This window comes from Ambystoma mexicanum, chromosome 1p (genome assembly GCF_040938575.1).
Source record: "Ambystoma mexicanum isolate Mex_15411 chromosome 1p, UKY_AmexF1_1, whole genome shotgun sequence".
Taxonomy (NCBI): Eukaryota; Metazoa; Chordata; class Amphibia; order Caudata; family Ambystomatidae; genus Ambystoma; species Ambystoma mexicanum.
In genome coordinates, this window is record NC_090921.1 from 1214597319 (window position 1) to 1214610378 (window position 13060).

The following is a 13060-nucleotide window of genomic DNA, read 5'->3' on the forward strand; positions in this document are numbered from 1 at the left end:
GGAGATCCCCATGCACCACCTGACGAGATGCCCGGACCTCCTCCCGTGTTGCCTGCATCTCTGCTGAGAGCGTACGTGTGACCCGCTCCAGCAGCTGTTCTGTCCTCGTGACAGTGGAAGCCTCAAGGTCCACAAGAGTCTGCCTGAGGTGATGGACTTCTACCCTCAGGGCTTCCCTCTGGCCCTGGGACTCTAAAGAAATGGCTTCCCACAGAGTGGCCAGGGCCGCCCGTCTGCCCCTGTTGGACGCCAACATTTCCTCCCTGAGTGATTGGCAAATGGAGTCTGTTGCCTGATGTAGTTGCTCCATCTGCCTTTCTGGGGGGACAATGGAAGTGGCCACCCTCTCCATTGCTTGAGCCATCATCTCAGATGATGCTGCCTGTTGGTTTGCCATACCGTATGTGGATTGCTCCCATGCAGTATTGCCTGGTGGCGTACGGCCACTGCGTCGGCGGGCACCACACCTGTCTGGGGCAAGGCGAACTGTGCCTTGCTGTGTCGGCACTGCCTGAGGCTGCAGGACTGCATTCCCCCTCTGATCTGCTGGCCCAGGAACAGGATCATATGTTGCGAAGTGTGGCCCTGCATCCGTAACCACCAAAGGCGGACCTACCAACAGTGACATCCCCATAGTGGGCTGTACCCCTGGTGCAGGTAGGTCGTACAGAATACAATCCCTTCCAGAAACACCTACCTGCGAAGCCACATAGGTCTCATCATCCGAATCAACACCTGAATAGAGGTCTGGGGAGGTGCACCCAGAGACACCCCTGGAGAGAACGGTCTGCAACAAGAGTGGGTTCTCACCCACCACCACACCCTGTCCCCCACTGGTGCCCGGTCGTACCTGAGATCCCTCCTGGGTCTGCACCGTCTCCTCACCCTCAACAGCATCAAGTGTGTCATCCCCTGCAAAAACATGAAAGACAAAAAATGGAAACAGGCATTAGCACCATGGCACACAATTAGGCCTGACAAGCTACAGAACCAGTACTTGATTGACACATGTCCCACATGACAATAACCCTCCCATGCATGCACTGTCACTGAGTTTGAAGGGGAGGAAAATGTCAGACACTGATGACACCAAGATGGAAGAGCAACACATTAGCTGCATGCTGGCTAGCAGTGCCATCACACATTGGCCTGTGAGTGGCATGTCCAATCCACATACATGACACATGCCATCACACAGATGGCATGTACCATAGGCATGTCACATATTGCTTGACAATAGGGCTGAGAAATACGTAGTGAAAGTGTGGGAATTGAAACAATCAGCCTGAATGAACACTGAAAAATACGGAACAATGTTGTTGCAAGATGCCACTTCAAGGGCAACTGGCGTGATGTTGCACAAAATGTCTACTGTGGGCAGAAGGGATACTGTAATACCCAAATCCAGGGGCGCAGAATGTATTGGATGAAGCACATGGGTGACCCAAACCACTCAAGCACACACACCCTCACCTGGCACCCAATCAGAACCCCTCACACCCACAACATACACATGGATCACACACACATGCATGTGCACTCACCGGACAATGCCTCGTAATCTCGCAGTTCTCCCACACCTTGGATCTGTTCCTTTGTGACGTACGTCCCAGCAACAAACTCATGTACAGTGAGTTCAATGTCCTCTTGTGGAGACCCACCTCCAGTCACCAGAGTAGTGGCATGACTTGAGGCCAGCTTTTTCTTTGCCCTGCGCTTAAGGTCATTCCAGCGCTTGTAGCACTCACCAGCTGTGCGCCTCACAAATCCAAGGCCACTTATGATGTCCGCGACGGTCTGCCAGTGTGCTTGACGTCGAGCAGGTGTGGTCTTGCACCCTGAAGTGATCAACATTTCGCTGTCATGTGCGGACACATACTGCACAAGTGCATCACGTTCGGCATCATTGAAGCTAGGCTTCCTTGGTGTGCCGGACTGCGTAGCCGTGTCTGGGGTATCAGCCTGTACTGGACAAGCACTCTTCCTCTTTCTTTTGGAAGGTGGTGGGGATCCTGAGTGGCCTACGCCGCTCTGGTCACTAGGGGCAGGAGCACCGGTGGACTGGGTAGTTGGAGTGTGGGAATGCACACTGAGCTTGGGACTTGGTGCAGGCATTGGCTGAAGTGTGACATAGTCAGGGGGAACGTTAGCAAGATGGACTGGGACCAACACTGCCCTGGCTGGGAGAGTCAGAGCTGGGGTGGATGGAGCTGCAGCTGCCCCTGCAGCCTCCCCACCCTGCCTACTCGGGGCAGCAGATGACATAGCTGCCCCTGATCCACGTGGCCTGGTGACACCAACTTGCACCGCCACACGTGGCCTAGACTTGGCGACCTGGAAGTCAGCCTGGGAGTCACCCTGTGCCAGGTCAGGTCCACAATGGGCGGGTCCAACAAGGGCTGAGCAGAGATGGTGTCAGCCACGTTTCCCTCAACCATGGGGGGGAGGCATGGGTGTCCCTGACTGGTCCTCCACACATGGGGGGCTAGGGGTGCCCTGCAAATCCCGGCTACGTCCCCTACCGCGCCCAACACGCCCACCTCATGAGGCTCGGCCACCTTTGCCACCCTTACCGCTTGGTCGCCTCCCAACCATGGCACTGATGTTGTTGTGCGTATGGGAGTTGCAGTAAACTATTGTCCTGGGCAATTGGGGGTCAAAGGGGTAGGGTACTAGATGGAATTCGTACCCTAATGCTCTAGCAAGGCTGTATGTGACCCCTGGGGAAAGATGATGGGTCACGCAACGCACAGGCACCCCAAAAACAGAAAATAACGTGCACGCAACCCCTCGTAGACCACGTGCATGGAAAAATGAACCCGCACTACGCTGTGGCACCCAGAAACACAAAAATGAACGCACGCGTGTTACACGCAGCCTACAATGACCTCTGAAGGGGTATGCGACACACGGGGCAAGCACAGTTGGTAAATACGTGCACGACTCACCGTCTGCCTGTAAAAAGAGCGTGAAAAATACGCGCGTGTGCGCGTTGGCAACACCCCCGCCAAAAGAAGAATTGTACGCTGTCTGAGGAGACAGGACAAAAGAAGAAGTGAACGCTGTTTGAGGAAACAGGCCCAACAGACAATCAGACAAAAGCTGTCAGAGGTAACAGGGAGTACGAACTAGAAGCGCTGTGAAGTAAATCACGTGTGAACCGACAAGAAGTACAGAATTCACCCACTCGCTCTCCACGAAAAGCACGTACAAGGAAATGATGTCCTACACGCACCTTTTGAGCCGGCCCACACGTCCAACGTCACTTCCGCGTATACGCGCTCAGGCCCTATCCTCCAATTACACGAGCTGACACTCGGACGTGCAGTTCTTGGACGTGTAACATGCACCCGGGTTCAGGGAAACGCCCGCTAAGGGCCTTTGGTCCAATGAAATCGCATTCGCGTGCTGACGCGCTTACGTGCTAAGGGCCTTTCCTCGAATTACACGCTGACGTGCAAGATTTTCACGTGCCAAATCACTCTGTATCAAGCTGGCAATGCGTTCGCACACGGAAGACCATGCTCCTGCCCAGAAGGCTGAATTACTGCCCCCCAGAGCCCCGAGAACGCTCCCACCTGCCATCTGCTGCTGCCTGATTGCCTGCTGCCCACGTGCCCTGCCATTTGCTGCCTGCATGTCAGCCGGGGTGCTGTTGCTGTGACCACCCCTGCTGGAACCGTAGACTCCCGACTGCTATTCCATCGCTCCACAGCCCAGCCACAGGACCCAGTTGCCCACCCACACCTACCTCTGGGGTTGCCATGTAGGGCACTACACCATCTGGCACCACTGGCAACCCCCAGCCAGAGAGGCAGAGGGCCACCAGCTTCACTGCCACCGAAGTTGGTGTCCTTGTGGAGCAAGTACTGGGGCAGTATGATGCCCTCTTCGGAAGGTCGGCCGCCGACAAGGAAGGACGGACTCGGATCTGGACAGACATCGTGACTGCCATCAAAGTGGAGGGGGTGGCAGTCCGCGACTTCCAACATGTCAAGAAGCGCTGGTAGGACTTCAGGTCCAGGACCCTCAACAAGGCCCGGCGCCTCTTGAAGGCAGCGGATGCTAAGGGGCGCCGGGGCCACCTGTCGGAACATCAGATGAGGGTCCTGGAACGCATATGCCCAGCGCTCCACGTGCAGGTCCTTGAGAGGCAGACCCGTCTGGAGTTGAGCGGTAAGTGTACATGCATTCTGATTGGAAGCTGTGCATGTGGTGGTGTGCCAGTCATTTGCAGGTTGTACATGTGGTTTCGTAGGGCCATGTATGGATGTGTATGTACAGGGCTGTGAGGCTGACACATGCAAGTCCTTTCATGTGTGAGACACATGGATGGTGTATGTGTGGGTAAGCATGCAGGCCAAATGCAGATGTGTGAGCATCTGTGTATGTAAGTTGGCATGGTTGTGGTGTCACACATGGATGTTGGTTCCAGCTGCATGCATCTGCAACGTGTACATGTTCATGTGTGTGTATTTGACATTGGTGCAACAGTGATGCAACATGGATGCATGTGAGACTGATATGTAGAAGACTGATTGCCAGATGTGACATGGATGCCAATCTCATCACTGCGACAGTTGGCGGAGGTGTACACATGCATGTAATTGTGGTGGCGTGTGTGCATGTCTAGTGCACTCCCTGTGTTTCATGTGATGTCTGGCTCACCTTTGGCTGCTCATGCTGTTGTATGTGTATGGATGGTGCTGGCTGTTGCAATATGGCTGTGGAATAGCTCATGTGTGTGAGTTGCAATGACATGTGTGTTGGGGATTGTGATGCCATGTCTGAAGTTTGACAATGCCACTCATGTACAACTTTCATGTGTGTATGAGTCCATTGTACAGTGCCCTGATGCCTGTCTCCTATCTCTCCCTGTCTGCACCGTCAACTGATGAAGAGGGTGGAGAAGGTGCTGTGGAGCACAGCGGCAGGGATCGCACCGCCAGCCGGAGACGCAAGGCCCGGCTCCCCTCCCAGGTAGTCATCTCGTCGGGGAGTGAGGAGTCCGGTGCCGCGTCCCAGGTCGCAGCTGCCGAGGGGAGGTCCAAGAGGCGGAGGTTGGAGTTGGACTCCTCGGCAGCCGAAGGGGCAGCTGAGACCCCACAGGGCCCGACGGAGGAAGATGGCACGGAGTTATCCAGGTTGGTGGAGGAGGAGGCCGTGCAAGGGACAGAGACGGGGTCTGGAGGTGGGGATTCCACGGGTGCTAGTGGTGCAGTGCAGGGGCAGGGACAGGAGGGAGCACAGGCCGCCGCGGAGGTGCCTGTGTGTAATCCTGTCCCCGATCCTGTGACTGCATTATCTTGCACCAGCAGGGATACCTACGTCCAGACCCGTTCTCAGGGAGGGGATTGGCTTACACCAACTGGCCTTCCTCTCCCTGCGGATGTGGCTATCCGGCACCGGGTTGAGTCTGTCCTGGGTGGGGTGGCGTTGCGTCAACGTGCCATGGGAGCTGACCTGCAGTCTTTTCATGAGGAGAGTGCACGTCTTCTCGCATGGCTCGTTGACCGCGTTGACCCACTGGGACAGCTCACCAGGGCCGGATTCCTCAGTTTTCTGGACCTTGTTCCTACCCCCTCCTCAACTGAACCCCCTATGCGCCAGTCGTCCTCCGTGCCATCTTCCCACCCATGTGTCACCTGGGTGCCCTGTGGAGCTGCCTCTGACCCTGCGGCCAGGCTGGTGGAGGACACATCCCTGCCACAGTCGGGAGTCGGACGTCCAGCAGGGGTGGCCACCTCAACAACTGCACCCCAGCTGGAGGAGGACGTGCAGGCAGCAGGAGCCAGGGCACAGGCAGCGGCACAGCAGCAGCAGCAACAAGGTGGGAGCCATGATGGCTCGGGGCCTTCATCATCGGAGGAGCAGGCAATGGCCGGAGGGCAGGAGGACCTTGGACGGGAAGTGTCTTCCGTGTGGCAGCGGTTGGGCCATGCGATAGATGCGGAGCGGCAGCGGGCGGAAGAGGCATGGCTCACGATGGTCAGGGCGGAGAACTCCATGTGTAGGGCCCTGAGGCGGGCCGAGTGCCTCTAGGCCATTCGCAGGGACCTGGAGTTCCAGATGTCATCGTCCCTGCGAACCCTCGGGTCCATGGAAGAGGACCGCCTCCGGGACATCGAGCAGGAGTTCGATGATGCCCTGGCCCGGGACATCAACATGTGAGCCGTTGGACTTGCCCGCTGCCCTTGTAAATAGTTAGATAGTGTTAGGTTTCCTTTGTTTTTTTCTTTTTTTTGGTTGTGCTTGGACAATGCACCACGTTTCTGTATATAGTTTTTCATTAGGTAGTATTTTTTTATAGGTTTCATTTATTCAATTGGGATCATGGACCCTGGATTGTTCATCTGTATATAGTTCACTATTGGATTCATCTTTTTTTTTTGGTTTTCCCATGGAGCAATGGTTTTCACTTTTGTTTTTCCCTTGGATTTGCTTTGTTGGACTGTGACTTTGGACACCTTTCCTTTGGATTATGATTTCTTGTTTTTTCATTATTTTACGGACATGCAGCTTTTCTTTTTTTATTCCCATTGTTGTTTGTTTGATTTTAATTCCATTCATGTTGCTTTTAATACATTTTTTTCTTCATACTTCCATGTGTGGTATTATCTCATTGGTTTCATGCATGTCATGATATGGGTTTTCACATTCACTTGCAACCATTGTGTGTGTGTGACGGACATGTGTTCATTTACATACTTGCCAGTGGGGTTGTATCATGTAATTGCCTTTTCTATGTGGGTGGGTGCAATACTTGGTAGGGTCTTTGGTCTGGGGAGGCTGGCCATAAGGGCCATGATTGAGGATCGTCATGACCTGGGGGCAGGGGGACATGAGTGGGGGCCTGCTGGCTGGTGCCCCGCACTGCTGGGGGTTGGGTGTGCAAGGGGACATGAGTGGGACATGAGTGGGGGCCTGCTGGCAGGTGCCCCGCACTGCTGGGGGGTGGGGGTGCAAGGGGACATGAGTGGGACATGAGTGGGGGCCTGCTGGCAGGTGCCCCGCACTGCTGGGGGGTGGGGGTTCAAGGGGACATGAGTGGGACATGAGTGGGGGCCTGCTGGCAGGTGCCCCGCACTGCTGGGGGTTGGGGGTGCAAGGGGACATGAGTGGGACATCAGTGGGGGCCTGCTGGCAGGTGCCCCGCACTGCTGGTGGGTGGGGGTGCAAGGGGACATGAGTGGGACATGAGTGGGGGCCTGCTGGCAGGTGCCCCGCACTGCTGGGGGGCGGGGGTGCAAGAGGACATGAGTGGGGGCCTGCTGGCAGGTGCCCCGCACTGCTGGGGGGTGGGGGTCCAAGGGGACATGAGTGGGACATGAGTGGGGGCCTGCTGGCAGGTGCCCCGCACTGCTGGGGGGTGGGGGTGCAAGGGGACATGAGTGGGGGCCTGCTGGCAGGTGCCCCGCACTGCTGGGGGTGGGGGTGCAAGGGGACATGAGTGGGACATGAGTGGGGGCCTGCTGGCAGGTGCCCCTCAGTGCTGGGGGCTGGGGGTGCAAGGGGACATGAGTGGGGGCCTGCTGGCAGGTGCCCCTCAGTGCTGGGGGGTGGGGGTGCAAGGGGACATGAGTGGGGGCCTGCTGGCAGGTGCCCTGCACTGCTGTGGGGTGGGGGTGCAAGGGGGTAATGCGTTGGTGATAACTGGTGCAAGGTGACATGTGGCTTGGCTGGGGGGGCATGCCCATGGTGGATGGGCTGCCTGTGGGACATGTCCAGGGGTGCAGGGTAGTCCCCTGTGGTGTGGTCTGCCTGCAGGGGCCGTGGAGGGTGTAGAGGGAACACCTGGGAGGACCCACACTGCCAATTCACGTGCAGGACTCCCCTGCACCCCCGAAATACACGTTCCCCACTCGCACAGGGCCTATCGCCTGTGAAACTTCCCGCGCACCCCAGTAATACACGTATCCTGCTGGAATCGCGTGTGGAACTTCCCGCGCACCCCAGTAAATACACGTACCCTGCTGAAATCGCGTGTTGGACTTCCCCGCACCCCAGAAATACACGTACCCTGCTGGAATCGCGTGTGGAACTTCCCCGCACCCCAGAAATACACGTACCCTGCTGAAATCGCGTGTGGAACTTCCCGCGCACCCCAGTAATACACGTACCCTGCTGAAATCGCGTATTGGACTTCCCCGCACCCCAGAAATACACGTACCCTGCTGGAATCGCCTGTAAAACTTCCCCGCACCCCAGAAATACACGTACCCTGCTGAAATCGCATGTGGAACTTCCCGCGCACCCCTGTAATACACGTACCCTGCTGAAATTGCGTGTAAAACTTCCCCGCACCCCAGAAATACACGTACCCTGCTGGAATCGCGTGTGGAACTTCCCGCGCACCCCAGTAATACACGTTCCCCGCTCGGCATTTGCTGTTTGCCAGCCCTGTATACTGGTCCAGGGTTAGCGCAGCCCTTTGCGCTGAATTGGGAATTTTGATGGCTTTTTCTTGCGCGAGGGCGTTCTTGGGGGCGTAACTGGCGCTGCTGCAGGGTCGCTGCGCCACTCTGCGCCACGGCTGGTTTTGGAGGGTGAACGCCACGGCTGGTTTTGGAGGGTGAAATCCATGAATACGCTGTGCGCGGATATCGATTTTAGCGCACGCGGCTGGCGCAGACATTCACACGCGCACACTGTGCGCCAGCCGCGTGCGCCACTTTTGTGCGAAATTCTATGAATTACCCTGTACATGTTGTGTCTAATGTGTGAAAGCTATGAAATTATTTGAAAAGTTCGGTCCGATCAGAGTGCCTTTGGGTTGTTAAAAGGGTCATTTTCTGTTTGTAATTGTCAGATGTCCACGACTCTAGGACTTTACCCAAGGCACCAGAAGTGCTTTGAAAACTAATTTTTCATTGAGATCGTATCTTGTTTACATCAATCTTGTGAGAAAAGCTGTGCACCCTCATTCCTAATTCCTTAATTTAGTAATCAAAACATTTTAAATTCACTGAAAAAAACTTTAGTTGAAGGGACATTATGGTTAACCTGGTATGTGGCCTCTAGAAGTTAACTGAAAACAATGTTAGTTAAAAAGATGTTTGGGATGTAAAGCACAAAATAAACACAACTGCAATTTGACATTTATGGATAGTAAGGCAACCATAACTCATCCACTGATATGCACTGCTCATGATGGCACAAGTGATATCACAGGCGACATACGCGTAAACACATTGCCCACAGGGCACGAGCAACAGAACAGAGAATGACACGCATTGGCATACATTAACGCTTATTTTGTTTCAGGGCCAACTCAAAACACTGCCCAAATGGACAATACATATCATGTTCAAGAGCATAGTTCAATGCCGAAAGTTTGCTACATTACACTGTAATGTCGAATTTTCCAAAATAACCTTAAACTGTAGACAGCACTAATAGTGCATCCGTGTATAGCGGACATCAGCCATTTTCAGAGTGCCCTCTATTGACAGCATGTGGTACTGCTAGCATTTATAGCAGACAAGGGGCCTTATCATGAGTTTAGCAGTAATTCGGCAGAATTGCCATCAAATTCGATTACCATTGCCGCCACTCAGCCCTGTGGGTTTACTTTGGGATTACTGGTGGTGGAAGGGTGGTTTAGATCCCCATTTTGGAAGAGCGAGACAGGGAGGCAGCGACGAAGGTAGGAGACAGAGAGAGTGACCAGAAGAGAGACAGGGGGGAAAGCAGGTGGGGCGTTTGGGGTGGCGTAGTGGTGAAACTGGACATCATGAAGGCTTTAAGATTCAAGATTAAAATTTGTTTTTTGTCTTTTTATATTTTCTCAGCAGGGAAATGTCCACTAAACATGCATTTCAGTGCCTGCGGCAGTGACTGTCCAGAAAATTGCGCACAGCGAGGAGCAGGAATCACCTGCACTGCCCAGTGCGTGCCAAAATGCGTCTGCAACACAGGCTACATCCTTGAAGGGCCTGACAGCACCAACTGCATAACCAGGGCACTCTGTGATTCCTGCAAGGACAGCTCCTACTACACCACCTGCGGCACAGCCTGCCCCCTCAACTGTCAGAATTACAAAAACCCACCAGTTATGTGCACACTGCAGTGCGTCAGGGGGTGTTTCTGCAAGGAAGGGTTCATCTTCCTGAATGGTAGAAAGGGCCAGTGTGTACGCCCAAGTCGGTGCCCTATAAACAGGGGATAAGCACGTAGAGTAACTGGGGAGCGCTGGGCACAAACCCTCCCCCTAACCTTTGGCATTTTTATATACGCAATATAGATTGTAGAAGCTTTGTGCCTTGCTATAAAACGCTACTGGCCTATGTTTTACACTCACTAACTGTTGCTGGTTTGAGGTGTTTGATTTAATTAATACTGGTTTTTTTATAATTCAATATTAAAGTTCATGGTGTGCATCGCCTCTCTTACACACCTGGTACTCTATACTGCCAGAGTATGAGACAAGTACCGGCTTTGTTGATGATACTCTGTTACGGTTTATTTTACTTTAATTTCCAATAATTATTGTGTAATGAACTAAAGTCATCATTATGTACATTTTGTGGAAGAAAAGCAATGTGTTCACACTTTTGGGAGTTTAGGCCCCATTGGTAAATTTACCATGAGGATTAAGACTAAATAACCACCCTCTGTTTGAATGTATTGAAAGTACCAGGCTCCAAAAAGTTTTTAAAAAATACAGTTGCCTGAAGGTGTAACACTTCACCCACAGGGATACATTGGGCCTCATTACGAGCATGGCGGTAGCCGTACCTGTATGGCGGCACAGCCTCCCGCGATTGTGCAATAATGGGCCCATTACGTGATGAGTGGGCCGGTAATTGCCTATTCGTGGGTGGCGGTAATGCTGGGCTCCCGATCCCCATTCTGCCCCATAGGGCAGAATGGAGTTGGGGAGCATGGTTGCACTGGCACCGTTGAGAAAGGTGCTGGTGCAATCACGAGTTCTGCTCGCGGGTGCCGCACAGTCCACCAGGTAAGACCTGGGGGGCTGTCAGGAACCCGCTAGCAGAATTCGTAATGCGGCAGCCCGGTATGAACGGTGCCGGTGCCTTACCGGCACCGTTCATACCGTGGCCGCCACCCTTATAATGACTTTAGAAACCTGTACCCAAGTCATGATCTTGATATGTCCCCCTTCCTCCTGAGATCAAGAACAGGCTTGAGCTGATACCTATAGCCGCACTATATAGCACCTCACTCACTCACGCACACACTCACTTACTAACTAATTCACTTGATTACTCACCCTGAATACCTGGCACTCACCCACTTTATTAGCTTCCTCAGTCAGTCACCTGTCATTCTCACTCACCTTCTCACCAACACCTTCAATTATTCTCAACTCATTCACCCGTTCCTCTTGCCTGCTCACCCTCTCACTTATACATTCACTCACTTAACCCTCGTTCCATAGTGTCAGTAGATAGTTTTACAGTGTAATTTATGTGGTGCAGAAATAGCATGTTGCCAGTCCATTTCCTTTGCTTATTTGTAGTGGTTTTCTCCAAGGCAAAAGAGGGAATATGTTTCACCTTGCAATGAAAGCATTGTACCTTCCCCATGCATGCTTCATAAACGCTATTGGGAGTATAATAACATTGTACTTAAATCGTTTTGGCTTTATAAACTGTAGTAAGAAAACGTATTTTGTTCTAAATGCTACAATATTAGCGGCGCCTATAAATAATGCTGTGTATACAGGTTATTTCTTGCTCCATCATCAAACCTGACCTACTCAAATATAGCCTTGTTATTCGATCATACCATTCCCTTTCATTGTTTTAATTAATTGCGTATGCTCCACCTGAATGACTGATATTTGTCCATCTACCATCCTCCTGTCACCCACATCCATCCCACCTTTATAAGTCTTAGGGATCCAACACAGATTCTTACCAACTTCAACAATTAGCTGAGCTCATCACGTTTCTTGCCGCTAATCCCATTGTTTAGCCTTTACCAGTTCCTCCTTATGTGTTTGTTGCTGTCAACTCATCTCCCCAGTTGCTGATCTTTGGGTTTAGCTTTAGTTGTATTCGTACAGTATAGTAGTTATAAGGCTTTATGTACTTGCTATATTGGCTTTGAGTGCTGATTCTTGTGCCTAATTTGGTGTTTGGCACTTTAGTTCTCTCAGGGTGTGCACACACGCTGGAGGGAGATTGGAAGAAGCTTGCACAGGAGTTGGATGAGGAGGAGTTTTTTCTCCCCCATAGAAGGAGGAGGAAAATCCATCCATGATGGATGAGGAGGGGGGAAATTGAGCCGTTTCTCTGGCCTGTCCATGTACTATTGCTGATCCTCTGTGTCAGTGGGCGAGGCTGAGGCATTGGCGCGCCTCAGGAGAAGAGTGGGGAGGTAGACAGAGCCATCAGTGGAAGCCCCCACTTAGAGAGGCGAGCAGGGTCTATTGTGGACACTCAAAGAGAGGCTTGATAGGCATGACCTCTAGTGCATATCCCCTTAGGGACATAGTCAGTGGAGGAGAAGTAGGACATGTCCCTCATGTGGAAGGAGGGGTGACTTGAGCAAACTCTTTGGAGGGGTAATATGAGGCACCTTCTGTCTGGGTGGAGCACACACACAACAGATGTCAATCCACAATTAATTACATGGTGGCCCAACGTGGGAAACACGTATAACACAACCAAAAGGAGCCCCTTATGCATTTGGCAGAATGACAATATTGCAGTTGCTTGTTTGTCAAAAGGAACTTGAAGGCACTGGCAAAATGTAGAAAATGAATATTTAAGCATCAAATTGATTATTTGTCAGGAATTATGCAAAATCAAGCACATAGTAAAGCAGTACATCCTAAAAAAAGAGTACATACAATGAACATCCACATTCAAAGAATTGTTACCCGTACACTCCCACAATAAGGAACTAGTCTTGTGGGAGATACTAGAAACCAACCACCGTTCACACTTTAACATTCATACTAACACATGTGCCAATACCAACATACAAAAAGTGAACCAATAAAGAACACAATTGCAAACAGTGAACAAAGTTGGGGAGCTGAACCATCCAACCAGCCCTCCCTGGTTGGTATACACATCCAGCAACTGCT

The 13060-nt window shown here is 52.4% G+C and overlaps 1 protein-coding gene across 1 annotated transcript in view; it reads left to right on the top strand.

Annotated features, from left to right (window-relative positions):
• The window catches only part of LOC138451998 (alpha-tectorin-like), a 110603-nt gene extending 98853 nt beyond the window's left edge, over positions 1-11750 (top strand). Inside the window, exon 4 of the mRNA XM_069604944.1 lies at positions 9792-11750. Coding sequence (XP_069461045.1) covers positions 9792-10168 — 377 coding nt within the window. The 3' untranslated portion in view covers positions 10169-11750. The remainder of the gene's footprint in view (positions 1-9791) is intronic.
• Positions 11751-13060: the final 1310 nt, after the last annotated feature.